Source organism: Mobula birostris, chromosome 23 (genome assembly GCF_030028105.1).
Source record: "Mobula birostris isolate sMobBir1 chromosome 23, sMobBir1.hap1, whole genome shotgun sequence".
Lineage (NCBI taxonomy): Eukaryota > Metazoa > Chordata > Chondrichthyes > Myliobatiformes > Myliobatidae > Mobula > Mobula birostris.
In genome coordinates, this window is record NC_092392.1 from 30,314,127 (window position 1) to 30,341,220 (window position 27,094).

At 42.9% G+C, this 27,094-nt stretch overlaps 1 protein-coding gene across 10 annotated transcripts in view; it reads left to right on the forward strand.

Annotated features, from left to right (window-relative positions):
- The window catches only part of frmd4a (FERM domain containing 4A), a 384,495-nt gene that overhangs the window by 252,849 nt on the left and 104,552 nt on the right, over positions 1 to 27,094 (forward strand). For 6 of the 10 annotated variants that reach the window (XM_072241726.1, XM_072241724.1, XM_072241723.1 and 3 more), the window contains 2 exons: positions 2,344 to 2,366; positions 24,014 to 24,097. In XM_072241726.1, the coding sequence (XP_072097827.1) occupies positions 2,344 to 2,366; positions 24,014 to 24,097 (107 nt within the window). Of the gene's footprint in view, positions 1 to 2,343; positions 2,367 to 10,423; positions 10,510 to 12,211; positions 12,428 to 12,481; positions 12,504 to 24,013; positions 24,098 to 27,094 lie in introns of those variants that run through there. The other 4 variants (XM_072241729.1, XM_072241731.1, XM_072241730.1 and 1 more) reach the window with 4 other exon arrangements.

The window sequence follows — 27,094 nt, forward strand, 5'->3', positions numbered from 1 at the left end:
TAGAATCAGAATCAGGTTTATTATCACTGACATACAGTACTGTGCAAAAGTCTGAGGCACATGTATAGGTAGGGTGCCTAAGACTGTAGTAAAAAAAATTCATGGTATATGTGAGTGATGATAAACTTGATTCTGATATGGGTCTCTCTTGTGGACTGAGAATGGGGAGGAGACAGGGAGAGAGGAATCATAGTTGGGGAAAAAAGGGGAGGGAGTGGGAGGCACCAGAAAGACATTCTGTAGTGATCAATAATCTAATTATTTGGAATCAAATTACCTTGCTTGGTGTCTCAGGGCTGAGTGTGTCTGCACCAGCGTCAACCCCCCCAACCTGGCACTCCTTCTCTGCCACCTGTCCCACACCCCTCCCGCAGTGCTCCACCAACACCACTCCCAACACCCTTTGCTCCCACCAAATTTACAACTTGCTCTCCGCTGCATGTTGACAAATACAGCGCTGTGCAAAAGTCTTGGGCTCCCTAGCTTTCTATATATAATATATTAAGATATATACATCTTAAGACTTTTGCTTAGTACTGTATGTTGTGAAATTTATTGCTTTGTGGCAGCAGTACAATGCAGGATCTAAAAGTTACAATATATTTCATCGATATGTTGGACCAAGAGAGATACTCTGAGTTGTTGAAACCCAGGTACTTGATGCTGCTCTCCCCTTCCACCGCTGACCCCCTTGGTGAAAGCTGGTGAGTGTTCTGCTGACTTCCCCTTACAGAAGTCTGTAATCAGTTCCCAGATATTTTTGTAGAATGGTATCCGGAATGGGGCTAATTTCCCACCTACGTTAGCATAATGTACCTAAACATCAGCACACGTATCTGCATGGGCCTAATGTATATTTCATGTCACCTTTTGCCCTCGGCGAGATCAGTAAGTTTCAGTGGTGCTGAATTCTGCAACTTTCTTTGTGTAGAAAGGGAAGGGACTTGGGCCGGGTTCCAGCCAGTTCTTGGTTGAAACAGGATTGCCTCCTGAGTATGCCAGAACTATAACCTGTACCTGACAAGTTGGTCTCTGAGTGTATATTCGTGGTCTTCTGCTGTGATAGCCCACGCACTTCAAGGTCCGATGTGTGTGTTCAAAGATGCTCTTCTGCACACCACCCTTGTGAATGAGTGAGTGAGGCCTCCATTGGTCAAGGTTGACCATGCATCCCAGTTATCAGATACACAAGCCTGGGCGGTACAATATAGAGAGCAAGCTGCTGCCCATGTAGAAAAGCTCACTGCTGTCCATGCATCTGATTAACCCAAAGGAATGGCAGAGACTGATAAAGTTTGGCACCAGCAGTATCTCAGAAGTTGTCAGTCAGCTTTGAACTTGGCGTAGGACTGCTTTAGGAACTCCAGCTCTGGAGTTTTCCCTCGGGGTTTACTCCTGAATTCTTCACTGTGAGTGGGTATAGCCAAAGGCAGCGGAGGTTTGAGATCAGAGTTTCCTTTTAGGTGAGCTGACAACCACGGCTGATGAGCCCCATCTACCTGAAGCAATGGTTTTAAGGCGCTATTAACCCGCCTTTTCCCTTTCTCCTGTCAGAAGAAACTGTTTCATTGGGCTTAGTAGCTAAGCCGCACATGAAGGCCAGGACTTGATTGTCAGAGGCTATTTGAGGCGCAAGCCATTGGGAGTATATAATAGGTAGTGAGAGCTTATTCCCATTACCACTCAGGGCTATAACAACCTAAAGGTTATTGTAATGTGTGGTTATTTGAGTACTGTTACTGTCACCTTCCTGTCAGCTTGAATTAGTCTGGCCATTTTTCTCTGACTTCTCTCATTATCTAAGTATTTTCGCCTACAGAACTGTCGCTCACTGTATGGTTTTTGTTCTTCACTCTGTAAACTCTAGAGCAGGGGTTCCCAACCTGTGGTCCACAGACCTCTTGTTTACTGATAAAGGTCCATGGCATTAAAAAAAAAATTGGGAACCCCTGCTCTGGAGTCAATTGTGCAGGAAATCAATAGTTGCTGAGATACTCAAACCACCCCATCTGGCACCAACAATCATTCCACAGTCAAAATCACTTAGATCACATTTCTTCCCTATTCTGATGTTGGTCTGAACAAAACTGGACCTCCTTACCATGTCTGCATGCTTTTTGTATTGAGTTGCTGCCACATGATTGGCTGGTTAGTTACTTGCATTAATGAGTGGGTGTTTAATAAAATGGCCACTGAATGTAATTTGCCCATACATGCTCAGTAAACGCAATGTGTAGCCAAACCTGGGAAAGGTCTCATTGCAAGCTCTCAGGAACTGTTTGCATTAAAAATGGTTCCTTTGTTTGTAAGTCATTGATGGTCTGTTTCTTTCATTCTTTGCAGGAAGCTAAAGGCGACTATTCAAGGTAAGCTTGAATGGGACTCTCGGACATGAACCACAACTGTTTCCTACTATCCATTGAATGGAATGTGTTCTTCAGCTAAGTCTCTGGAGATTCTTGTGAGGGGGAAGAGCCTGTTTTTTGCAGTGTTGATATAATTGATAGATTCAGAATTGTTTAATGCCATTTCCAGTACGCGTGTGTAAATGAGAATGAAATAGTTGTTACTCCAGGTCTGATGCAACACAGAAAAAACACAATTAGATAAAGAACACAATAATAAAAAAACACAATAAATATAAATACGTAGCTTATATGCATAGCTTGTATGTCCATGAAGTGACACTAGGCACAGAAGTGTCTGTACATTAGGTGACTCTGACAGGAAATGATAAAATATTGGTGGTTGGGTGTGTGGAGAGGTGGGTTAGTGGGTGGAGGTGTTGATCAGCCTCACTGCTTGGGGAAAGTAACTGTTTTTTGAGTCTGGCAGTGCTGGCATGGATGCCACATGACAGCCACTCATGATGGGAGTGGGACAAGTAGGCTTTATTTACGTATGAAATGCAGCAACACCTTCACTGCTGTTTAAAAGAGGATATGCAGACAGTGCCTGTGGCTACCAGGGCTGCACGAGTTAGTGGTAGGACTGCAACTTTTTGTAGCAGTGATTTGGAAGAAATTGTAATAGAGGTAGTGTCAAAGTTATGTAGGGATTCCGTTCCTGAGAATAGAGGCAGTCCCCTGATTACGAAAGGATTCAATTCCTGAGAATCTTCCACAAGTTCTTTTCTCCAGAAATCAGAAAGTCCATGTTCTATAGAGGCTTGGTAGCATAGTAGTTAGTGTAATCCTTTACACAGTCAGCAGTAATATCTTAACAATCATTTGCACCCTCTCTTAACAGGGGTTCCCAACCTGGGGTCCGTGGACCCCTTGTTAATAGTATTGGTCCATGGCATAAAAAAGCTTTGCAACCCCTGCTCCCTAAAGAATGGGATGAAACTACTTTCCTGCAGAGGTTCACTGGGCTAAATTCTATATTTTTCCCCATAAACCCATCAATTGGGGAGGCGCATAGTGCAATGGTTAGCACACCACTTTTTAGCAACCAGCTGTAAGATTGAGGTTCGATTCTCACTGCTGTCTGTAAAGAGTTTGTATGTGCTCCCTGTGACTATGTGGGTTTCCTCTGGGTGCTCCGGTTTCCTCCCACCTTCCACAGAAATATGAGCTGGGGTTAGTAAATTATTAGCATGCTATGTTGGCACCGGAAGCTTAGTGACACCTGCGCACTGCCCAGCACAATCCTCACTGATAGCTGGAAATGACGTATTTCACTGAATGCTTCAAAGTTCAAATTACATTTATTATCAAAGTATGTATACATTATACCACCTTGAAATTTGTCTCCTTGCAGACAGCCACAAAACTAAGAAACCCAGTAGAACCCATTTTTTTTAAAAAAAAAAGGAAACAAATTGTGCAAACAATAAAAGTTAGCAAGTAGAATTCAGAACTGAAGTTCATGAAAGTGAGTCCACAGCCGGTTAATTTCAGGCCACAGCCTTCGCTCAGCGCAGAGACAAGTAAACCTCGTGGGGCAGCAAGCTGAACTTGCCCGTCCATCTCTTCCAGCCCTAACCTTTTCCATCTGGCCTGGCTTAAATTATCCAAACCTTGGGCTGTTCCTACCTCTCTGACCCGACCCCCATCGCCTCGATTCAGCCCATACCCGACCTTTCTGATTCAGCCCAGCGCTTGTATCAATCGAACCTCGTGTCTTTCTTCACTCACGGCCGCTGCCTCAACTCCGCTCGCCTCCATGTACACAGTCTTGGCTTTGATGTACATGGTGACAAATGAAGCTAATCTTTCTTTATCCACTTTGTATTACCCTGTATACACTTCCTCTATATATTTCATTTCATTGAATAATTACCCTAACATACTTACATTTGGAATACATTTTTTAAGTGAGTCATTGATGAATACCATGAAACATTTTATTACTTCTGCCTTTAAAAATGCTTTAAAAAATGTCCAGAATAATTTGCGTAAGGTCAATTCTCTGGAAGTCAGGTCATCTGTAACCTGGGGATACCCTTTACTTACAATACTGGCAGTGTGAAGAAGGTTCTAGGGTAGTTTCTTGGGGTGAAGGGTTTAGCTTAAGAGGAATAATTCAGCACTTTAGGGGCCTATTCAGTGCAGGTGAGAAGATTGAATAGTGACTATATTGAAACATGAAAGGTTCTGAGGGGCTTAACTCGACAAATTGAGCTTTTTGTTACGTATACAAGTGTGGTGACATACACAGGTACAATGAAAAATTTGCAGCAGCATCACAGATATGTACTGACAACACACGTGATTAGTCAGGCCATCAAAGGTTACAGGAAGACGACAGGAGAATAGGGTTAAGAGGGATCATAAATCAGCCATGATGGAATGGTGGAACAGACTCAATGAGCTGAATGGCTTAATTCTGCTTCTGCGTTTTATAATTATAATACAGTAAGTCCCTGGATTAAGAATGTCCGACTAACGGACAACTCGTACTTACGAACGGACTGCCATGAAGTCTATTATATTAAAAATATGAAAACATTGCGCGGCTTCAGCAGTTCGTCGGCTCAAGAAAGAACGCCGTCCGCCATTTTAAGTCAGATCACATTGCCGTTAACACTGTCGAGTGTGTAACTTTGTATTTGGTTTAAATTTTTCTCATTTACCCTTGTAACCATGCCTCCAAAGCATAAATCCGATGCAAGTGCTGGTGATGCATCAAAGAAAAGGAAAACGATCACGATTGAAAATAAAGTGGAAGTAATAAAGCGATCGGAAAGAGGTGAAACACCATTGGTCACTGGAAAAACGTTAGGCTACAGTCGGTCAGTGATTGGAACAATTTTAAAGGATAAAGTGAGAATAATGGAGCATGTGAAAGGCCCTGCCCTGATGAAATCTACAATTATTAATAAGCAACGCAGTGGTTTAATTATTGAAATGGAAAGGCTATTGATAATTTGGGTAGACGATCAAAATCAGCATAATATGCCTATTAGCCTTAATTTAGTGCAAGAAAAGGCTTGAAGCCTTTTCAATTATTTAAAAGCTGCACGTGCAGCAAGTGAAGGTGATTATGATGAAGAATTTGTTGTGAGTAGGGGTTGGTTCAATCATTTCAAAGTGAGGGCAAATTTACATAATATTAAAGTGCAAGGTGAAACAGCCAATGCCAATGTAAGTGCTGCAAGTGATTTTCCTGAAATGTTGAAAAAAAATTATTGGAGGGAGGTTATTTGCCAAACCAAATATTTAATGTAGATGAGACTGGCTTATTTTGGGGAAAAAAAATGCCTGAAAGGACCCACGTTTCGAAAGAGGAAAAAAGTGCACCAGGGCATAAGGCATCGAAAGATAGGCTAACGTTATTGATTGGGGGTAATGCATCCGAGGATTTAAAGCTCAAGCCTTTGCTTGTGTATCACTCCCTAAATCCGAGGGCACTTCGCCATATCATTAAGGCATCTCTTCCCATTATCTGGAAGGCAAATGCAAAGGCTTGGGTTACAATTGCCATCTTTGAAGATTGGTACTTGAACCATTTTGTCCCTGCTGTTGAATGTTATTGCTTGGCCAAGAAAATTCCTTTCAAGATTCTCATTTTCATTTTAAAATCTTTTTTATTAATTATTATTGAAAATCAACAAAAAATACATTAAAGTAGTCAAGTCAACATGTCAATATGTACAATAAGAATTAAATTATCAAATAATTGATTAACAAAGCTAAACAATATATCAATAATAAGAAGAAAAAACAAAATGTTAAAACCTTTTTTTTGGAAAAAAGAAAGAAGGAAAAAAGAACCCCTATTAACTAAAACAAAAAAAACCCTGCTAACAAAAAAAAATGAAAAAAAAAACCATTGGGAGCACAACCCCGGAGCTATACTCCATAGAAGCTTCCATAAAAGAAAAACATCAATCCGCCAACCAAATCCATTTAAACAAGAATCAGAAGGGAACCATCTTAATTAACTCAAATCAAATAGTAGTAGCGGGCAAAAGAACTCCACCTTTTCTCAAAGTCAAATTGAGGATCAAAAGTTCGAGTTCTGATTTTCTCCAAACTAAGACATAACATCAGCTGAGAGAACCATTGTATCAAAGTGGGAGCAGAGGCATCTTTCCATTTCAATAAAGTAGTCCTTCTGGCCAATAATGTGACAAATGCAATTACATGTTGGTCTGATACAGAAATAGCATGAATATATTGAGGGATTACACTGAACAAAACTGTCAATTTATTAGGCTGTAAATTAATTTTAAAGCTTTAGAAATTGTAGAGAAAATAGTTTTCCAAAACTGTTTCAATACAGAACACGACCAAAACATATGTGTCAATGTAGCTGTCTCAGTTTTACATCTATCACACTGACTATCAACATTAGGAAATATTTTAGACAGTCTCTCCTTTGTCAAACAGTAACGCTGTACAATTTTAAATTGAATTAGAGAGTGACTGGCACAAATCGAAGAAGAGTTAACCAACTTCAGAATTCGCAACCAATCCTCTGTTATCAAGGTCTTAATAAGCTTTCTTTCCCAATCTTGCTTAATCTTAAGTAAAGGATAATTGTACTGTTGTAATAGTAAATTATAAATTTTCCCAATAAAACCTTTCACTAAAGGATACATTTTTAAAATAATGTCTAACAGGTCAGAATCTTGTATATATGGAAAATAACTTAAATATTCCTGTAAGAAATGTCTGATCTGAAGATATTGCAAGAAATGTGAGTACAAAAGAGAATATTTAGTTACTAATTTCTCAAAAGACATCAATCGGCCTTCTTGGAACAGATCCATGAAGGAATAATCGCCTTTATTCCTCCAAAGAGAAAAGGTAGGATCACTAAGTGAAGGTTTAAATAAATAGTTCTGATAAATTAAACTAAGAAGGTTAAATTTTTTAAGATTAAAAAAATTTACGAAACTGGTACCAAATTCAAGATCCTCCTTGTGCTTGACAACACACCCGGACATCCGAGCACTTTAGGTGACCTTCACCCCGATGTAAAGGTCATATTTTTACCCCCCAGCAACACGTCGCTACTTCAGCTAATGAATCAGTACTCTCTCTCTTCAGTACAGTACTGGATGTAGTTACTTTCATTATTACTGTATTATTATGTTTAAGATATTTTAGTGTATATGGAAATATTTCTTAAGTGTTTTATACGCATAGAAAGGTAAAATATATACTATATACTAAGACAAACATTTGACTAACTGACGCTAAATAAGAACCGTATGTACCTGTTCCGACTTACCTACAAATTCAACTTAAAGACAGACTTAGGAACGGATCTTGTTTGTAACTCGGGGACTGCCTGTATAAATTATACCACACTAAACAAAATAATGGAAAACAAGACTTTAGTGTAAAACAAAAACACAATCCCCAGAAACAAGTCCACGGTAGTGGAGAGGTGATCTGTAGTGCTCTATTGTTGAGGTAGTGACCAGAGTTGTGCCGGGTGTTTTAAACAATTGGTTAAAGAGAAGTAGCTGTTCCTGAACCTGGTGGTGAGGGACATCAAGCTTCCATACCTCCTGCCAAATGGTAGCAGCAAGAAAAGGGTATGTCTCAGATGGTGGGGGTCTTTAATAGAATCAAGTTTAGTATCACTGACATACAGTATATCGTGAAATTAGTGTTTTGTGGCAGTAATACAGTGCAGGACATTAAAAATAATTGAGTTCTTTTGATCGCTGCCAAGAAGGAGTCTGTGAGTGGCCTATCGCTGTGTGGCTTGCTGTGGCAGGCGGGTAGACCTCTACATTCGTGTTTTGTCCCTCCCTTTCGATGACGAAAGACGTTACTGTGGTTCTGCGTTATGGATTGGACTTCTGTGTTTATGGACTGGGGACTTCCTTAGACTTGGGGTTTTTATATTCTGTGTTCTTTGGCCCATTTATTTCTGTTTTGTTGTGCTGGGGGGGTGTTGTCAGTGTTATTGTTCTGTTTTGTGTGGGGGGAGGGGTATGGGTGTCGATGCTCTTGTTCTGTTTTGCACAGGGGGAATGGGATTGAGGTTTCCCTCTGAATGACTTTCATGCTCTTTCTTTGTTGCGTGGCTATTTGGGGAAGACATACCTCAGAGTTGTATATGGATGCATACTTTGATAATAAATGAACCTTTGAAGTTACAATAAGAATATAAATAGTGCAAGAGAGGAATAGTCAGGTATAGTGTTCATGGGATCCTGGACCACTCTGACATCTGACGGAGGGGAAGAAACTGTTGCTAAAGCATTGAGTGTGCATCTTCAGGCTCCTGTACCTCCTCCCTGATGGTAGTAATGAAAAGAGGGCATGTACAAAGTATATTTATTATCAAACTGTATACCATATACAGCCTTGAGATTTGTCACCTTACAGGCAGCCACAAATCAAACAAACCCAGTAGAACCCTTTTTTTTAAAAAAAGATCATCAAACCCCACTGCTAAGCTGCAGTTCTGCCGCTTCGAATTGGCTCCAAGTCCACTCCAGCAATTACCATACATTAGCTCATTCCCTGCACTCAGGCTGAGGCCCCGCCACTTCAATTAGGCCTATACACAACCGTCCTGCACCACTGTGACTTCGGTTCATGTAGCCAGCTCATATAGACAGTTCAGAAGTTCAGCTCTGAAAGGGAAGTTGCAGGCTATGGATGGCAGTGATTGTTGACCAGAAAAAGTATGATTACCCTTTAGTTAGTAGTTTTTCCTGGATGGTGAGGGTACTTCATCGTGGACGCTGCCTCCTTCAAGGTACCACCTCTTGGAGATATCCTTGATGGTGAGGATGGCTGTGACTGTGATGGACCGGGATCAGTCCACTACTCTCTGCAGTCTCTGGTGTTTCTTTGCGTTGGAACTGTCATATCAGGCTGTGATGCAACAAGTCAAGACACTTCCAACACCGTACCTATCAAAGTTTTTTGGGAGTATTTGATGATGGGTTGAATTTTCCTAAACTTCTAAGCAAGTGGACATGGTTGCAGAATAAGTAATCACATATTAAAGACAGAGGTGAGGAATTTCTTCTGAGTCAGGAATATTTTGGACTTTTTTAATCCAGCAAGTTATATAGGTAGAGTTATTGATTATATTCAAGGCGGAAATAGATAGTGGTTTTTTTTGGCCAATTAAACAGTTGAGGGCTGTGGGAAATGGACAAGAGAGTGGAGCAGTATCGGACTAGCCCAGAGCAACACACACACAATGCTGGAAGAATTTAGCAGGTCAGGTAGCATCTGCGGAGGGAAGTGAACAGTCGCTGTTTCGGGCCAAGACCCTTTATTCCTCTCCACAAATGCTGTCTGACATGCTGAGCTCATCCAGCATTTTGTGTGTACATGTTGCTCAGGCAGCACAGTAGGGTAGCGGTTACAGTAACATCTAATACGACACTGCTGTTAGTAAGATGTATGTTCATTTTCCCCATGACCGCGCACTTGGGTTTTCTCTGGGTGTTTTAGTTTCCTCCCATGTTCCAAAGACATACAGGTTAGTAGATTAATTGGTCAAGTGGGTATAATCGGGTGGTGCAGGCTTGTTGGGCCAGAAGCATCTATAACTATGCTGTATCTAAATAACAAAACAAAATTCCAGCATCTGCAGGATCTCTTGTGTTTCAGACCAGGTGGCCTTGATGAATGGGGGACCAATCTCAAAGGGCCAAATGGCCAATTCCTGCTTGTATTTCTTGCGCCTTTCTGTGCAGACCACAGTTCCAGTACATGTTAGTACCAGACATAGCTGTCTTGAATCTCCTAACCGTTATGTGTCTTCTGTGCGTCTCTTGGAAAGCTTTTCTCGTACGTCCAGTGCCAACAAAGGCAGAAATGTTCCAGAAACACTGAGAGCTCCACGTCAGTAAATACACTGTGGGCTTGACTGCCAATTACAGCCCAGCTTTCAAGTACACTGTGTTTTCTTGTTTGACGTGCTCTAGCAGACCAGAGCTTGGTGTGACTTGGACACAAGGCTGACAAATTATTTATCAAGGTGCCTTTGAACCTTGGCTGCCTATGTGCCTAGTATTCGTGAGTGGGTCGAGTAGGCTTGGCAAACAATCTTAACAGTTGGATGTTATCCAGGCAGAAGGTAAGCTTTGTATTATTAGGAAAGTTTCCTGTTTGGCTTTTTGAATTTTTCTAAACCCTTTGCAGACAATGTCAGATGCAGTCTGTGTTCTTATTTTGGAAGCCTAGCAACAGGCACCGCAAGCTCCCATAGGAAGCAAAAAGCATTGGTCAGATTGCACTTGAGGTATTGAGAGCAAATTTAGGTCCCTTAACTGAGAAAGAATGTTCTGACATTTATAACAGTCCAGAGGAGGTCCATGAGAATGATCCTGGGAATGAAATGGTTAACGAATGAGGAGCATTTGATGGCTCTGGGCCTGTATCTGCCAGAGGGGGGGATTGTATTGAAACCTATCAAATATTGAAAAGCCTTGTTAGAGTGAATGTGGAGAGGTTGCTTAATTTAGTGCAGGGGTTCCCAACCAGGGGTCCATAGATCCTTTAGTTAATGGTAGGGGTCCATGGCATTTTAAAAAAAAAAGGTTGGCCACCCCTGCTAAAGTGGGGGAGTCCAGGACCAGAGGGCACAGGCTCAGAATAGAGGAATGTCTATGTAGAACAGAGTTGAAGAATTTCTGTAGCCAGCGGGTGATGAATCTGGAATTCATTGCCATATGTGGCTGTGGAGGCCAAGTCATTTAGTATATTTACAGCGGAGATTGATAGGTTCTTGATTAGTCAGGGCATCAGAGGTTATGGGGAGAAGGCAGAAGAATGGATTTGAGAGATATAATACGTTCAAGTTAAAATTTAATTGTCCTTCACCAAAAAAACATGAAAACAGCCAAACGAAACAGTGTTCATAGAGCCATAGAAAAGTACAGCACAGAAACAGGCCCTTTGGCCCATCTAGTCCATGCCAAACCATGTAAATTCTTCTGGGGCCAAGGTGCACAACACAGTGCCAACAATCACACACCGCACTTATAGCACATATAATTATTGGAGAAAATCATACAATCATGAAGGAATAATATAGCCCAAGTCCCTGCCTCTCACGAAAACAAACACACAGTAGTCCTCATCACCATAAATCAACCATGATGGAATGTCAGACCAGACTCAATCGGTGGAATGGCCTAATTTTGCTCCTGCGTCTTAACAGTTTACTGATCAGATAACTGATTAAAGGGTGATTTCACAGGAGATTAGGCAGAATGTCTGTGTCCTCTGAATGGGACCAGGGCATTTTCCATATTCAGAGACACAGGAGGCCGCAGATACTGGAATCTGCAAAAACTCACAAGACATGGGTAACTCAGTGTGTCAGGCAGCATCTGTGGAGGGAAGTGTTGAGTTGAGACCCTTCATCAGGACTGAAAGGAAGAGGTGTTAGTATAAAGAGGTGGAGGCAGGAAATGGGTGAGAAGAGCGACAGGCAGATGTGTGGAGGGAAGACTGGGAATAGTGTCAGAAGCTGGGAAGTGATAGATGAAGGTGCTGTACTTGCTTTACATTTATGGTTGTTTGGCTAAGCACAACTTCATGCCATATTCAAGCTTGCTGATGACACCACTCTCACAGGCCAAATCAAAGGTGGTGACAAATCAGGGAGATTGAAAATCTGGCTGAGTGGTGCCACAACAACAACAACCTCTCACTCAGTGTCAGCAAGACCAAGGAGCTGATTATTGACTTCAGGAGGAGGAAGCCGGAGGTCCATGAGCCAGTCCTCATCAGGGGATGAGAAGTGGGAATGGTCAGCAACTTCAAATTTTTCAATGTTGTCATTTCAGAGGATATGTTCTGTCCAGCATGTAAGTGCAATTACAAAGAAAACACAGCAGCTCCTCTACTTAGAAGTTTGTGAAGATTTTGGCATGACATCTAAGCTTTGACAAGCTTCTATAGATGTGTGGTGGAGAATATATTGACCGGTAGCATCACAGCCTGGTATAGAAACACCAACACCCTTGAATGGAAAGTCCTACAAAAAGGTATGGATACAGGCCAGTCCATCATGGGTAAAGCACTCCCAGCCGCTGAGCACATCTACATGGAGTGCTGTTGCAGGTAAGTAGTACCCACCATCAGGCAGCCCCACCACCCAGGTCATGCTCACTTCTCGCTACTGTCATCAGGAATAAGGTACAGGAGCCTCAGCACCTAAACAACCCAGTTCAGAAATGGTTATTACCCCCTCAACCATCAGGCTCTTGAACCAGAAGGGGTAAATTCACTCAACTCATCATTGAACTTCTACAACCTGTGAACGCACTTTCAGGGGCTCTTTATCTCATGTTCATGATGTTTACTGCTTATTTATTTTTCTGCACGGCTTGTTGTCTTTTGCACATTGGTTGTTTGTCCGTCCTGTTGGATGCAGTCTTTCATTGATTCTATTGTGTTTCTTGGATTTACTGAGTATGTCTGCAAGAAAATGAATCTCAGAGTTAAATATAGTGACTTGTATGTACTTTTGATAATAAATTTACTTTGAACAAAGTGTGGAGATAATGCAATCTGATAGGAGAGAAAGATTGTAATGGAATAAAAGGGAAGGTAATGGAGAGTCTCAGCAGGTCAGGCAGCATCTGTGAAGGGACATTTGACCTTTCATCCAGATGAAAGGTCTGGACTTGAAACCTCGACTGTCCATTTCCCCCTTGACTTGCTCAGTTCCTCCAGCATCTCTCAAAATGCTGGATTACCTCAGCAGGCCAGGCAGCATCTATAGAAAAGACTACAGTCAACATTTCAGGCCAAGACCCTTCAGCAGAACTGGAGAAAAAAAGATGAGGAGATGCTTAGATTTCTAGCATCTGCAGGTTTTCTCTTGTTCCCTCCAGCATCTGGTGTGTTGATCTCCCACATCTACCTGAGAGAACAGACAACGCCCTGCCTTATTGCCTCATCTACAAGACGGCTTGTTTCACAAAGTTTGTAAACTTGGCCAACTCCATGGTGGGCTGTAGCTTCCGGAAAATTGAGGGTGATTCCTTAAAAAGACAGGATCCATCATTAAGGCCCCTTATCACCTGAGGCATACCCTCTTATTCATACCATCAGAAAGGAGGTACAAGAGCCTGAAGTGTTTTAAGAACAGCTTCTTCCCCTCTGCCATTGGATTTCTGAACAGACCGCAATCACTATCTCACTATATTTGCACTTCTTACTTTTTTTTAATGTACGTTTCTTATTGCAACTTATACTATATTTTATGTCTTGCACTGTACTGCTGCTGCAAAACAAATTTCAGGACATACGTCAGCAGTAATAAACCTGATTCAGATTTTCTTCATGCTGTACACAAGGTCAGTCTAGATTTTCTAGATTACTTTGGGCTGAAAACTTTCCTTCCCAGCATCTGCAGGCTCTTGTGTCTTCATGTTGGGAAGTATTGAGGTAGTGAAAGGCACCTCATAAATGCAACTCTCTCCCCCTTCACTCTGCACGAAAAAATTACTCGTGCTTTGCGTGACAAAACGATCTTTAGAAACAAAAGGACTGGCTGGCTTTGTCCTTGGACAAACTGGCATTTAAATCCGAGATTGAATCTCAGTGAATGAATCAAATGGCAGAACACAATCAGATCAAAGGGCGTTTTAACAAATTGCACAGAAAGAGACTGATTGAAACAAAAGGCTCCACTTCGAAACCACTTTCTACTTTTAATTAAATACTGGAATGTAGCTTGTAAACATTGAAAAATTCACCAAGAAATGAGGGAAACTAAATTAAAGAGAAACAAGGATTCCAGCCAAGAGTGTTAATTGAAAATCAGGCACGATTGCAGTGAAAGGGACAACTACCCCTGCGTGAACTTCTGCTGTTATACCTCTGCCCAGCTCAGACTCAGAATCTAGTTTATTATTGCTGACTTAAATGATGTAAAATTTGTTGCTTTGTAGTAGCAGTGCAATCCAAAGATGCAAAAATTACCATATTGAAATATAATTCTACAAAACAAGGTGCAAACGAAACAGAAAAGCAAGGTATTCATGGGCTCATTGTCCATTCAGAAATCTGATGGCAGAGGGGAAGATGCTGTTTCTGAATTGTTGAGTGGGTTTTCAGGCTCCTGTACTTCCTCCCTGATGGTAATCAGTGGAATTCATTACCACAGGTGGCTGTGGAAGCCAAGTCATTGCGTATATTGAAAGTGGGAGTTGATAGGTTCTTGGATAGTAAGGGCATCAAAGATTACGGGGAGAAGGCAGGAGAGTGGAGTTGAGGAGGATAATACATTCAAGTTCAAGTTTAATTTAATTGTCATTCACCAATAAACATGAATTCCTCTGGGGTTAACACAGAACCAACACTCACACATTATACTTACAGCACATATAATTATGATAGCAGAAATAAATAACAGACACAAAGAAATAATATAGGCCAAATCCCTGAATCTCATGAGAACAAGCACACAGCAATCCTCATCACCATAAATCAGCCATGACTCGATGGGCTGAATGGCATAATTCTGCTCCTGTGTGTTATGGTGAGGGTTGTTAGAGATGGATTTAATGAGGCAGTACATCTTGAAGATATCCTCTAACTTCAGTAAAGTACCAACATTATCTGATGTGAGGACCTGTGTCTTCCAGGAAGTCTGCTATCCTCTGTATGTGAAGCTAAATATGTTAACACACTCAACACTTACACAAGCAAACACACGCATGCATGTCTGGATAGAGATTCCTGCTCATGCATACATGTACATACAAACATACATGCAGACATGGACGTACAGATATTTGTACAACCATACAAGCCGAGGTAGTACTATATGATGGAAACAGACCCGTCAGTCTGCTCTGACCATTATACTGACTCCCCACATTCCCATCAGCTCCCCAACTCTGGATTCCACCACTCCCCTACACTCTGAGGACTATTTACTGCAGCCAGTTAACCCAGTGACCTGCACGATCTTGGAATGTGGGAGGAAACCAGGGCACCTGGAGGATAACCTGGGCTCGCTGCTAAGAAATGTAGTTTGTAGAATGAAGTGACTGTGAGACTGTAAGCCAAACACAGTGGGTATTGGCAGCCAGACCTTGCTGCAGAGAGTGAAGTAAGCTAGTCCTTGAAGAGAAGGTGTATACCGTATAACCTCCCTGTAGTGAGTACCTGTAGGTATCCACATCGGATAGGATTTAAAATCTTCACAGATATCTATACTGCACCCAGAGGAAACCCACATGGAAAACGTGCAAACTTCTTACAGGCAGAGGCAGGACTTGAACCCGGATCGCCTGTACTGTAAAGCGTTGTGTTAACCACTACACTACCATGCTGCCCACATTTTGAGTTTAGAGTTTTGTGGACAGAGAACTCAATACCATCACAAAGTGCATATGTGCATACATGTAAAGATTAAAGATCTATTAAAGATTAGCTTCATTTGTCACATACATTGAAACATACAGTGAAATACAGTATTTGAATCAAAGCAAATCATCAAGGATTGTGCTGGGGGCAGCCTGCAAGTGTTGCCATGCTTCCTGTGCCAATGTAGTATGCCCACAACTTACTAACCCTAAGCATACATCTTGGAATGTGGAGGGGACCAGAGTACCTGGAGGAGACCCATGCTGTCACGGAGGGATCATACAAACTACTTACAGGCAGAAGTGGGAATTGAACCCTGATCAGTGATTGCTGAAGCTGTAAAGCTTTGTGCTAACCGTTACACTACCATGCCATGTCTGTGTGTTTTGTTTCACAGTGTATAGAGTTTGTACGTTTCACTGTGTGTTTACAGTGAGCCCTATCCAATATACTATCTCAATACTCTCAGTATAGAGAGATTATATTGTATCCACCTACTCATCAAGGAATGCTACCAGAAATTTAGCATTGATTTTGAGAAGGCTAGAATATAAAACCAAGGATGCAGTGCTGAGACTTTATAATACATTGCCTAGAACGTACTTGGAGTATTATAAGCAGTTTTGTGCCCCTTATCTGAGAAAAGATTTGCTGGCATAGGAGAGGGTCCAGAGGAGATTCATAAGAATGATTCTGGGAATGAAAAGGTTAATGTATGAAGGGTGTTTGATGGCTCTTGGCCTGTTTAGAAGAATTAAGGGGATCTCTGAAACTTATCAAACATTGAAAGGTCCAGATAGAGTGGATATGGAGTGGATGTTTCCTCCAGTGGGAGAGTCTACGACCAGGTTGCACAGCCTCAACATAGACGGATGGCCATTTGGAACCAAGATGAGCAGGCATTTCTTTAGCGTGAGGGTGGTGAATCTGTGGAATTCATTGCCACAGATAGCTGTGGAGGCCAAATTATTGGGTATATTTAAAATGTACGTTGATGGGTTCTTGATTAGTCAGGGTGTCAAAGGTTACAGGGAGAAGGCAGGAGAATCGGGTTGAGAGGGATGATAAATCAGCCATGATGGAACTTTGATGGGCCAAATAGCCTAATTCTGCTCCTATGTTTTTTGGCCTTATGGTCTTACAAATGCTTTGGAACGGTCATGCTGCTGTGCTAGAAAACTGAGGTCGGCAGTAAACCTCTCAGGCCCTGGGCAGTGACTACCCATCACAACATACTAACACAAACGCACACATACATGCCACAATGTAGTTGGTTGAAGCCTTTAGTAAGTTTTCTGCTGGTAAAAGTTTGCTGAAGGTTTGCGCCAAGTTCACGTGTTTGCAAAGTGTTTACTTTCAAATGCCAGGCAAAAACATTATTTATTGAGATACTGTGCCAAATAGGCTGTTCTGGCCCTTCGAGCTGCATCGCCCAGCAACCTTCTAGACTAATCACAAGACGATTTACAATAACCAATTAACCTACTAACCAGCATGTCTTTAGACCGTGAGAGGAAACCGGAGCACCCCGAGGAAACCCATGCATTCCATGGGGAGGATGGACAAACTCCTTATAGAGGACACGGGGATTGAACTCCAAACTCCAGTGCCCTGAGCTGTAATTAAGTCGTGCTAACCACTACGCTACCGTGACACCACAACACAAGCTGAAAGATGTAAACTGTGGCGTAGGACTGAAAGCAGAGAACATTAACATAGATGATGTATGAGTCCAACCCTGTCATTAGTTCCATGCTCAACTTCTTATTACTGTTCTGTTTTTAGTCCAAGATTTCCAATATCCTGTCTCCTGTATTTATAGAAATCCCCAAAACTCAGCAGTTTTCCCATCGATTAGATCCTGAGGAATTCAATCAGATAAATATATTTTGCAGTTATATCACTGTGCGGAACGCCATGCTACTGGTGAGTGGGGCAGTTGTTACATATCGACTGAGGCAGGATTGTCCCCTGGTATTTGGTAACTGTTAATCGATTTATTATTGTCACACAGTGAAAATCTTAGTTTTGTATCCTATCCATGCACGTCAATGCATTGAGCTGCTGTAGTACGAGGGAAAGTTACTAGGATGCCACGGTGGCATAGCGGTTAGCGTAGCTCTGTTACAGTTCAGGGTGTCAGGAATTCAGAGTTCAATTCCAGTGTCCTCTGTAAGAAATGTGTACATTCTTCCCGTGAGCGTGTGGGTTTCCTCAGAGTGCTCCAGTTTCCTCCCATGGTCCAAAGGCTGCAGTTAGTAGGGTAATTGGTCATTGTAACTTGCGCCATGATTAGGCTAAGGTTAAAGCGATGGATTGCTGCCAGTGTGGCATTGCTCGGTGGGCTGGAAGGGCGTGTTCTATCTTTATCGTATAAGAACACCATTCAATAGGACGAATGTGTACTTTCTTTTTATGAGGGTTGGGGATTTCAAGATTAAGGTGAGAGGAGTGAGATTCACTAGGAACTTGAGGGCTAACGTTTTCACACAGAGGATGGTCAATATATATAATGATGTGCCAAAGAGAAAGTGGCTGAGGCAGGTACAGTAACATTTAAAAGGCACTTGCACAGTGTTTTATTTGTCAATGTGGAGGAGAGAGCAAGTCTGGCAGGAACAAAGGACTGTCAAGGGCGGAGCGCCGTGGGAAGGGTGTGGGACAGGTGGCAGAGAAGGAGTACTGGGGTGGGGGGGGGGTGTGGGTTCAGATGCACCCAGCCCTGAGACAAAGTTATTTGATTCCAAACAATTGGTTTATTGGTCATTACAGAATACCTCTCTGCTACTTCCTTACTCCTTCCCCTCTCCATTCCCCTTTTCCCAACCATGATTCCCCTCTCCCTGTCCCTTTGCCACTTTCAGTCCACAATAGAGACCCATTTCAGAATCAGGTTTATCATCACTCACATATATTTTTGCGGCAACAGTACAGTGCAATACATAAAATTACTACAGTACTGTGCAAAAGTCTGGGGCACCCTAGCTATCTATATACTGTGTATGTGCTTAAGAGTTTCGCACAGTACTGTAGATTGTGAGGTCGAGTCCAATTTATCATACTAGGGAACTGTTCAATAGTCTTACAACAGTGGGGTAGAAGCTGTCCTTCCACATTTGTGGTACATCCTTTCTGGCTTTTGTACCTTCTACCTGATGGGGGAAGGTGGGGATGGTTAAGATAAAAGAGAACATCTGGGTTGGGTGGGGTCTTTGGTTTTCAAAATATTTTGTTGAGATATGACACGGAATAAGCACTTCCAGCCCTTTGAGCTGCACCATCCAGCGACCCCCTGATTTAATCCTGGCCTAATCATGGGACCATTTATACTGACCAATTAACCTACGAACAGGTACATCTTTGGACTGTGGGAGGGAACTGGAGCACCCGGAGGCAACACTCACAGTCACGGAGAGAGTGTACAGGCAGCGGTGGGAATTGAACCCGGGTGGCCGGTACTGTAAAGTGTTGTGCTAACCACTACGCTATTATGCTGACTGCTTTACCAAGACAGTGAGAAGTGTAGACAGATGCTTCTTGGCCCACTGAGTCCCACACACAGATTGCTTGTTGCCAGAACATCCATTTACTTCTGCCTCTATTGCCCTTTGAGCGGAAACGTTCCAAACAGCACATCTTTCTAAAAGAAAACAGTATTGCAGCAACTGTGTCTTAATATAACAGCTTCTCATCTTTCAAAATGCTGGAGGAACTCAACAGGTCAGGCAGCATCTGTGAAGAATCTCGGCCAGAAGCATTGACTCTTTATTCCTGTCCATGAAAGCTGCTTGACCTGCTGAGTTCCTCCAGCAAGTTACGTGTGTTGCTCTGGATTTCCAGCATCTGCAGAATTTTGTGCTTTCTCATTTTTCAACGTGCCTCTTCACTATAAATTCCGTCACAAGAGCAAACATGCTCTTTACAACCATCTATCAAAATGCCTCTGGATCGTATACTATTACTTTATGCCTTATTATTTTTACAAAGTATGATTTCTATTTATTATTATTTTTAGATCTGGTATCGATCTAGCCATGATCACAGTGAATGGTGGTGCTGGCTCGAAGGGCCGAATGGGCCTACTCCTGCACCTATTGTCTATTGTCTGTTGTATTCCATTGATTTGATTTGTTGAAAATAATATCTATGTCAAGTAACAATGATAGTTTTGCCAATTCTTCTGCAATTATTTTTGCCCGTAACTCATTGCAGGCCGGTAGTGCAGTTCCTGTTCATTCATTAATATTTCAGATTGCAGAAGACCAATTGCCATCAATCGGAAATTATGGACATACAACGAGCAGCTAAAGTGCTCAAAACCTGACTTTCACTTCCACCCATTGCTCTGAAATACTCCCAGGGGTGTGCGGTTTTTCCAAAGGCTAAATATATCAGTAATACCTTGCACAAAATCTTTCGGTTAGCATGTCTAGTGAGGAAGGACATCCACCCCCTCCCCAGTTTGCAGAGTTTCCTGTATCACACTGTTCTTCATGGCCTTTCCACTATCTTTCAACGATACTGATCCACTGTATTCTGTGTGAATGAGGATGTGTTCTAGTGTTATTATACAAACCCCATTTCCAAAAAAGTTGGGATATTTTCCAAAATGCAATAAAAACAAAAATCTGTGATATGTTAATTCATGTGAACCTTTATTTAACTGACAAAGGTACAAAGAAGAGATTTTCAATAGTTTTACTGACCAACTTAATTGTATTTTGTAAATATACACAAATTTAGAATTTGATGGCTGCAGCACACTCAACAAAAGTTGGGACAGAGATAAAATAAGATTGAAAAGTGCACAGAATATTCAAGTAACACCGGTTTGGAAGACTCCACATTAAGCAGGCTAATTGGTAGCAGGTGCGGTATCATGACTGGGTATAAAAGTAGCGTCCATCAAAGGCTCGGGAGTACTTTGGAAAACCATTGTCACTCAACATAGTCCGCCGCTGCATCCAGAAATGCAACTTGAAACTGTATTACGCAAGGAGGAAGCCATACATCAACTCTATGCAGAAACGCCGGCGAGTTCTCTGGGCCTGAGCTCATCTCAGATGGACCGAAAGATTGTGGAACCGTGTGCTGTGGTCAGATGAGTCCACATTTCAGCTAGTTTTCGGAGGAAGCTGGAGAGTGGAGCCAGATCAGGGATAATGGACAAATGGGAACAGTGAGAGGGGGAGGGAGAGAAAAATAAAAAAATAAATTTATTATCTAAGTAGATACGTGTATGTCACCGTTTACTGGAAACTAAAGAAATATTTTGGAATTTATAAGAAAATATGCATAAACAAAAACTGACCAAAAAAGCTAACGTGCAAAAGAAAACCAAATGTGCAAGTAAAAGCAAGTAAGTAAATAATACTGAAAACATGAGTTGTTGAGGCGTTGAAAGTGAGTCTGTAAATTGTGGAATCAGTTCAGAGTTGGGGTGAATAAAGTTATCCATACCGATTCAAGAGACTGATGGTTGAAGGGTAATAATAACTCTTCCTAAACTTCATGGTGTGGGATCTAAAGCTCCTGCACCATCTTCTCCTCCTGGGATAGGGGACCCAGTGGGTGGAGTGTGTGGGTGATGGCAGCTGGAACTGTGTAAGATTCAGGAGGAATGTAAGCAGGATCTTTCTGATGTAGAGCGTGGTTCCAATGAGAAATAAGCTGTCTGTAGAAGTTGAATACAAAGTCTTCAAATGGGGATTGGAAGTTTTTGGGGAAAGAGTTCAAGTTGAAGTTTTTTTTTGTCGTGGACATATGTATCCAGGGTAATAATACCATGGAAATAGGCTGTTTGCAGCAGCAACACAGTACTTTACAAACCTGATTAATAAAAGTTAACATAAATTGTTGTGGTTAGTGCATTACACTATTGCAGCGCTAGCAACCTGTGTTCGATTACCACCGCTGCCTATAAGGAGTTTGTACGTTTTCCCTGGGTTTCCTCCGGGTGTTCCGGTTTACTCCCCATTCCAAAGATATACCAGTTGGTAGGTTAATTGTGTGTAATTGGGCAGCACAGGCCTATTGGACCAGAAGGACCTGTTACCTATCTCTAAATTTATCTCTGTATCTGGATGATAGTGGGTCCTTAACTATGGATGCCTCCTTCCCAAGACGTCACCTCTTATAGATGTCCTTGATGGAGGGGAGAGCTGTACTCATGATGGAACTGTCTGAGTCTGCCACTCTCTAGCCTCTGGCTATCCTCTGCATTGGAGTTTCCACACCAGGCTGTGATGCAGCCAGTCAGAATGCTTTCTCTCCACTGTGGCTGATGGGACCTGCCACAGACTTAATAGGCCGAGTCACCTCCCTTTACACCGTATTATTTCTGTGATTCCTATGATCACTTCCCTTAGGCTCTTTGGTGCACTTTGTTACCTCAAAACTAGTAGAAGTAAGTTAAAAGGTCAGCACAACATCATGGGCCGAAGGGACTGTGCTGTGGCTGTTCTGTCCTGTGTTATTTATTTATTTAGAGATATGTTGTGGAACAAGTCCTTCTAGCCCAACGAGCCGCACTGCCCAGCGTCCCACTGATTTAACCCTAGCCTAATCACAGGGCAATTTACAATGACCAATTAACCTACTAACCGATATGTCTTTGGTCTGTGGGAGGAAACGCACGTGGTTCACAGAAAGGACGTACAGGCTTCTTACAGAGGTCACCGGAATTCCAAACTCCGAACTCTGACCTGTAATAGCTTCACACTAACCGCTACACCATCATGGCGTCAAATCTAACTCTACTGTGTAAATGAATGTCTTTGGATTTGGCCACTTTTGCCGATTCTGAGCTGCCGTCCTTTAGAACTTCTGGGGAACTCAGCACCGGGACTGGTGAATCCCGGGGTTTAGTCCTGCATTACTTGTGCACACAAAGACGGCAGCCTGCGGCTTAAACAGCTGTCTGCAGAGCAAAGTATAAACAACTCGCGTGGACGACAGCCCGATTAGATTTCAGTCCTTAAAGCAACAGCCAGAATCCAGGGCGGCTACTTTTCATCGGGGTCACTAATCACAGCCGAGTCCTGCCATGATCAAATTTCACCTTGCATAACTTGTACATTATTCTGGAAGGAGGTTAAAGAGTTCAGCAATATGAATATGTTTGATGAGGAATATTTGTGAATGTGGGGCTTTTTCAGGGTTTAGCAGTAGCTGTGTGTGGAGATGAGACTTCAAACAGGTTGCAACTGCATAGAAGACACAAGCTCAGTTGATAGAGAACAGAGTTTCAAAGTCCTGTTTGAAACAGTGAGGCACATCGGCCTGTTCAGATCCAGAGTAATACACACAACATGTTGGAGGAACTCAGCAGGTCGGGCAGCATCTATGGAAATGAGTTAACTATTGCCGCTTCGGGCCAAGGCCCTTCGTCAGGACTGGAACTGCCAGAATAAGAAGGTGGGGGAAGGGAAGAAGTAAAGGCTCGAAGGTGATGGGTCACGCCAGGTGGGTGGTGGGGGTGGGGGAAATGGAGTAATAAGCTGAGGCAGTGATAGGTGGAAAGGGCTGGAGAAAAAAGAATCTGATAGGAAAGGAAAGTGGACCTTGGGAGAAAGGGAGTGTGAAGGGGCACCAAAGGGATGTGATAGACAGATGAGGAGAAGAGGTAAGGGGGTGGGGGGGCTGAGTACTGTACAAATCCAGTCTCTTTTCACAAAGCCCCGGGATATAAAGAAATCATGGCTTTGTAAATTGTGGCCCAGACAAAGTCATCATTGTGCCTGCAAACAGTCGTGGTTTTAAACCGTTGCAGAAACTGTGCCCTGGCTTACTGAGAATCCGATCCCCCTATCCCCCTTTCAAAGCCGCATTCCATTCACTGAGCAAGCCCCCCCCACCCCCCCACCCCCTGGTGGAACATTCTCCCCGGATCTCCAGATCACCCCGAGGGATGTGTTTCGCTGAATCATTCCCAAGCAGGACAAGAAAATGCCTTTGTTGGATCGGTCCCAGACAGCTGTATGGAGGAAGTGGGGTGGGGGTGGGGGGGTGAAATCTGTTCTCGACCACACAGTGTGTGAGAGACACAGCAATTTTTTTTCTCAATTAAAGAAATATGCTATTGAAGGTTCTTTAAACCGCACTTGAAGTGATGCTTGCTGTAAACTGTTCCTATTTGACTAAAAAGGAACATATGTGGGCTTTCAATATGCTCCATCTGTCCTTTGTCCAAGCACCACAGATCATGGTTTCGGTATAAACTTGATATCCTTTCCAATGTTTTGTTTCAGCAATGAAATAACAAGAGCTGATCTAAAGAAACTTCCAGTACTCCCAACCCAGGCACTGAAGGAGCACCCATCTCTTGCCTACTGGTAAGCACCCATCTCTTGCCCACTCGTGTTCACCCGTCTCTCCGCTGTTGGTAATCACTTGTCTCTTCCCTGTTGATATTCACCCGTCACTCCCTGTTGTATTCACCCATCACTCCCCCATTTGTATTCACCCGTCACTCCCCCGCTGGTAATCACCCGTCTCTCCCCTGTTGGTATTCACCCGTCTCTCCCCTATTGGTAATCACTTGTCTCTTCCCTACTGGTAATCACCTGTCTCTCCCTGTTGGTATTCATCCGTCTCTCCCCGTTAGTATTCACCCGTCTCTCCCCGTTGGTATTCACCCGTCTCTCCCCTATTGGTAATCACCCCTCTCTTGCCCACTGGAATCACCTGTCTCTCCCTGTTGGTATTCAGCCGTCTCTCCCCTGTTGGTATTCACTTGTCTCTTCCCTACTGGTGATCACCTGTCTCTTGCCCACTGGAATCACCCGTCTCTCCCCTGTTGGTATTCACTTGTCTCTTCCCTACTGGTAATCACCCCTCTCTTATCCACTGGAATCATCCGTCTCTCCCTGTTGGTAATCACTCATCTCTCCCCGTTGGTATTCACCCGTCTCTCCCCCGTTGGTATTCACCCGTCTCTCCCCCGTTGGTATTCACCCGTCTCTCCCCTGTTGGTATTCATCCGTCTCTCCCCTATTGGTAATCACCCATCTCTTCCCTACTGGTAATCACCCATCTTTCCCCTATTGGTATTCACCCGTCTCTCCCCTGCTAGTAATCACCCCTCTCTTGCCCACTGGAATCACCTGTCTCTCCCCTGTTGGTATTCAGCCGTCTCTCCCCTGTTGGTATTCACCCGTCTCTCCCCTGTTGGTATTCACTTGTCTCTTCCCTACTGATAATCACCCCTCTCTTGCCCACTGGAATCATCTGTTTCTCCCTGTTGGTAATCACTCGTCTCTCCCCTGTTGGTAAACACCCATCTTTCCCCCATTGGTATTCACCCGTCTCTCCCCTATTGGTAATCACCGGTCTCTTCCCTACTGGTAATCGCCTATCTTTCCCCTGTTGGTATTCACCCATCTCTCCCCTATTGGTATTCACTTGTCTCTTCCCTACTGGTAATCACCCCTCTCTTGCCTACTGGAATCATCTGTCTCTCCCCTGTTGGTAATCACTCGTCTCTCCCCTGTTGGTAAACACCCATCTTTCGCCTACTGGTAAGCATCAGCAACTTCCTTTAGTCTGATGACTGTCACTTTAACCAAATCTTTTCATGTTGTGGAGTTACACCAACATGACTATGTCAAGTGTGACTTTTTTTCTCTTGTTGCGCTATTTATTTAGTTTAACTTTTTTAAGATATACAGTACTCAGCAAAAGCCTGAGACAGATATAGGTTGCCTGTGACTTTTGCACAGTACTGTATTTGTCAATGTGGAGCAGAGAGCAAGTTTTTAAATCTGGCGGGAGCAAATGGCCTAATTCTGCTCCTATGCCTTATGATCTTAACCAGGGTGTCCCAACCTGGAGTCCACAGACCCTTTGCTTAACGGTATTGATCCATGGAATAAAAAGGCTGGGAACCCCTGGTCTAAACCATCCTCTCGCATCCCTCTCCCTCCCCATTTAAGACACTATTAAATAGGCAGGTGGATAACAGAAAAATGAAGGGCTATGTGGGAGGGGAGAGGAAGATTAGATTGATCTTGGAGAAGTTTAAAAGGTCAGCACAACAATATGGCCTATATTGTGCTGTACTCTTGACTATGGTATCTGACCCGCTGAGTTCCTCCAACTCTTTGGTGTGTTGCTCTGGATCAAGTATCTGCAATCTGTGGTGCCTCCTTTTAAAACTTTCCCCTCTTTCTAACTAAAAGACATCGGCGCTGGAAGTGTTGCAACACTTGCGGGCTGTCCCAGCACATCCTGGGAATGTGTTGGCCGTTGAGGTAAACGACATATTTCACTGTGTGTTTCAGTGCTTCAGCATGGATGTAACAAAAGCCAAATTTTAATCTAAACTTAAGCCCATTCCCTCAGTTTTGTCGCTGATACTGTTCCGGATTCAGTCAGACTGATGGCCAGTCACTGTTCACTGGCTGCTGCCGATTATCCCTGGTGTGTATGTTTGGGAAATGACAAATCCTTACACTACTGGAGAGAAGCCTGTTCAGTTGAGACATTTCCGTCAGAGCTATCGGAAATAGGAGTAGGAATTTCCCTTGAGGGCAGCAGGAGGCTTCTCCTGTAGTCAGGGTGAGGGTTGTGTCAGGATCATTAGTGTCCATTATATCTGTCCAAATCCTAATCTGTGCAAATAATCCAATTTAGACAGGATCATTATCCATACGTCACATTAGCCTGAGTACATTGATTGGAAACGTAAGTTAAAGGGGCAGATCACCCGCTCTGAGCTATCAGAATCAGATATACATACATATATATTTATAGAGCTAGGGTGCCTAAGACTTTTGCACAGTACTGTAGTGATTTTATGTATTGCACTGTACTGTTGCCATAAACAAAAACAAATTTGATGATACATGTGAGTGATGATAAATCTAATTCTGATTTGGGTCTCTGTTGTGGATGGAGAGTGGGAAGGGGGCAAGGGGAGGGGAATCATGGCTGGAAAGAGGGGAGGGAAGCGGGAAGCACCAGGGAGACACTCTGTAACGATCAATAAATCAATTGTTTGGAATCAAATGGCCTTGCCTGGTGTCTTAGGGCTGGGAGGGCTGGGATGTCTGAACCCACACCTCGCCCATGCCCTGGCACTCCTCTGCCAACTGTCCCACACCCCTCCCACTGCACTCCACCCTCGCCATTCCCAACATCCTTTGCTCTCACCAGATTTGTAAACTCACTCTCCACACATTGACAAATACAGAACTGTGCAAAAGTCTTAGGCGCCCTAGCTATGTATCTAAGACTTTTGCACAGTACTGTATTATCACTGGGAGATGTTGTGGCAGTATAGTGCAAAGAGACTAAATTACTACAAGTTACCAAATAAATAGTGTAAACGA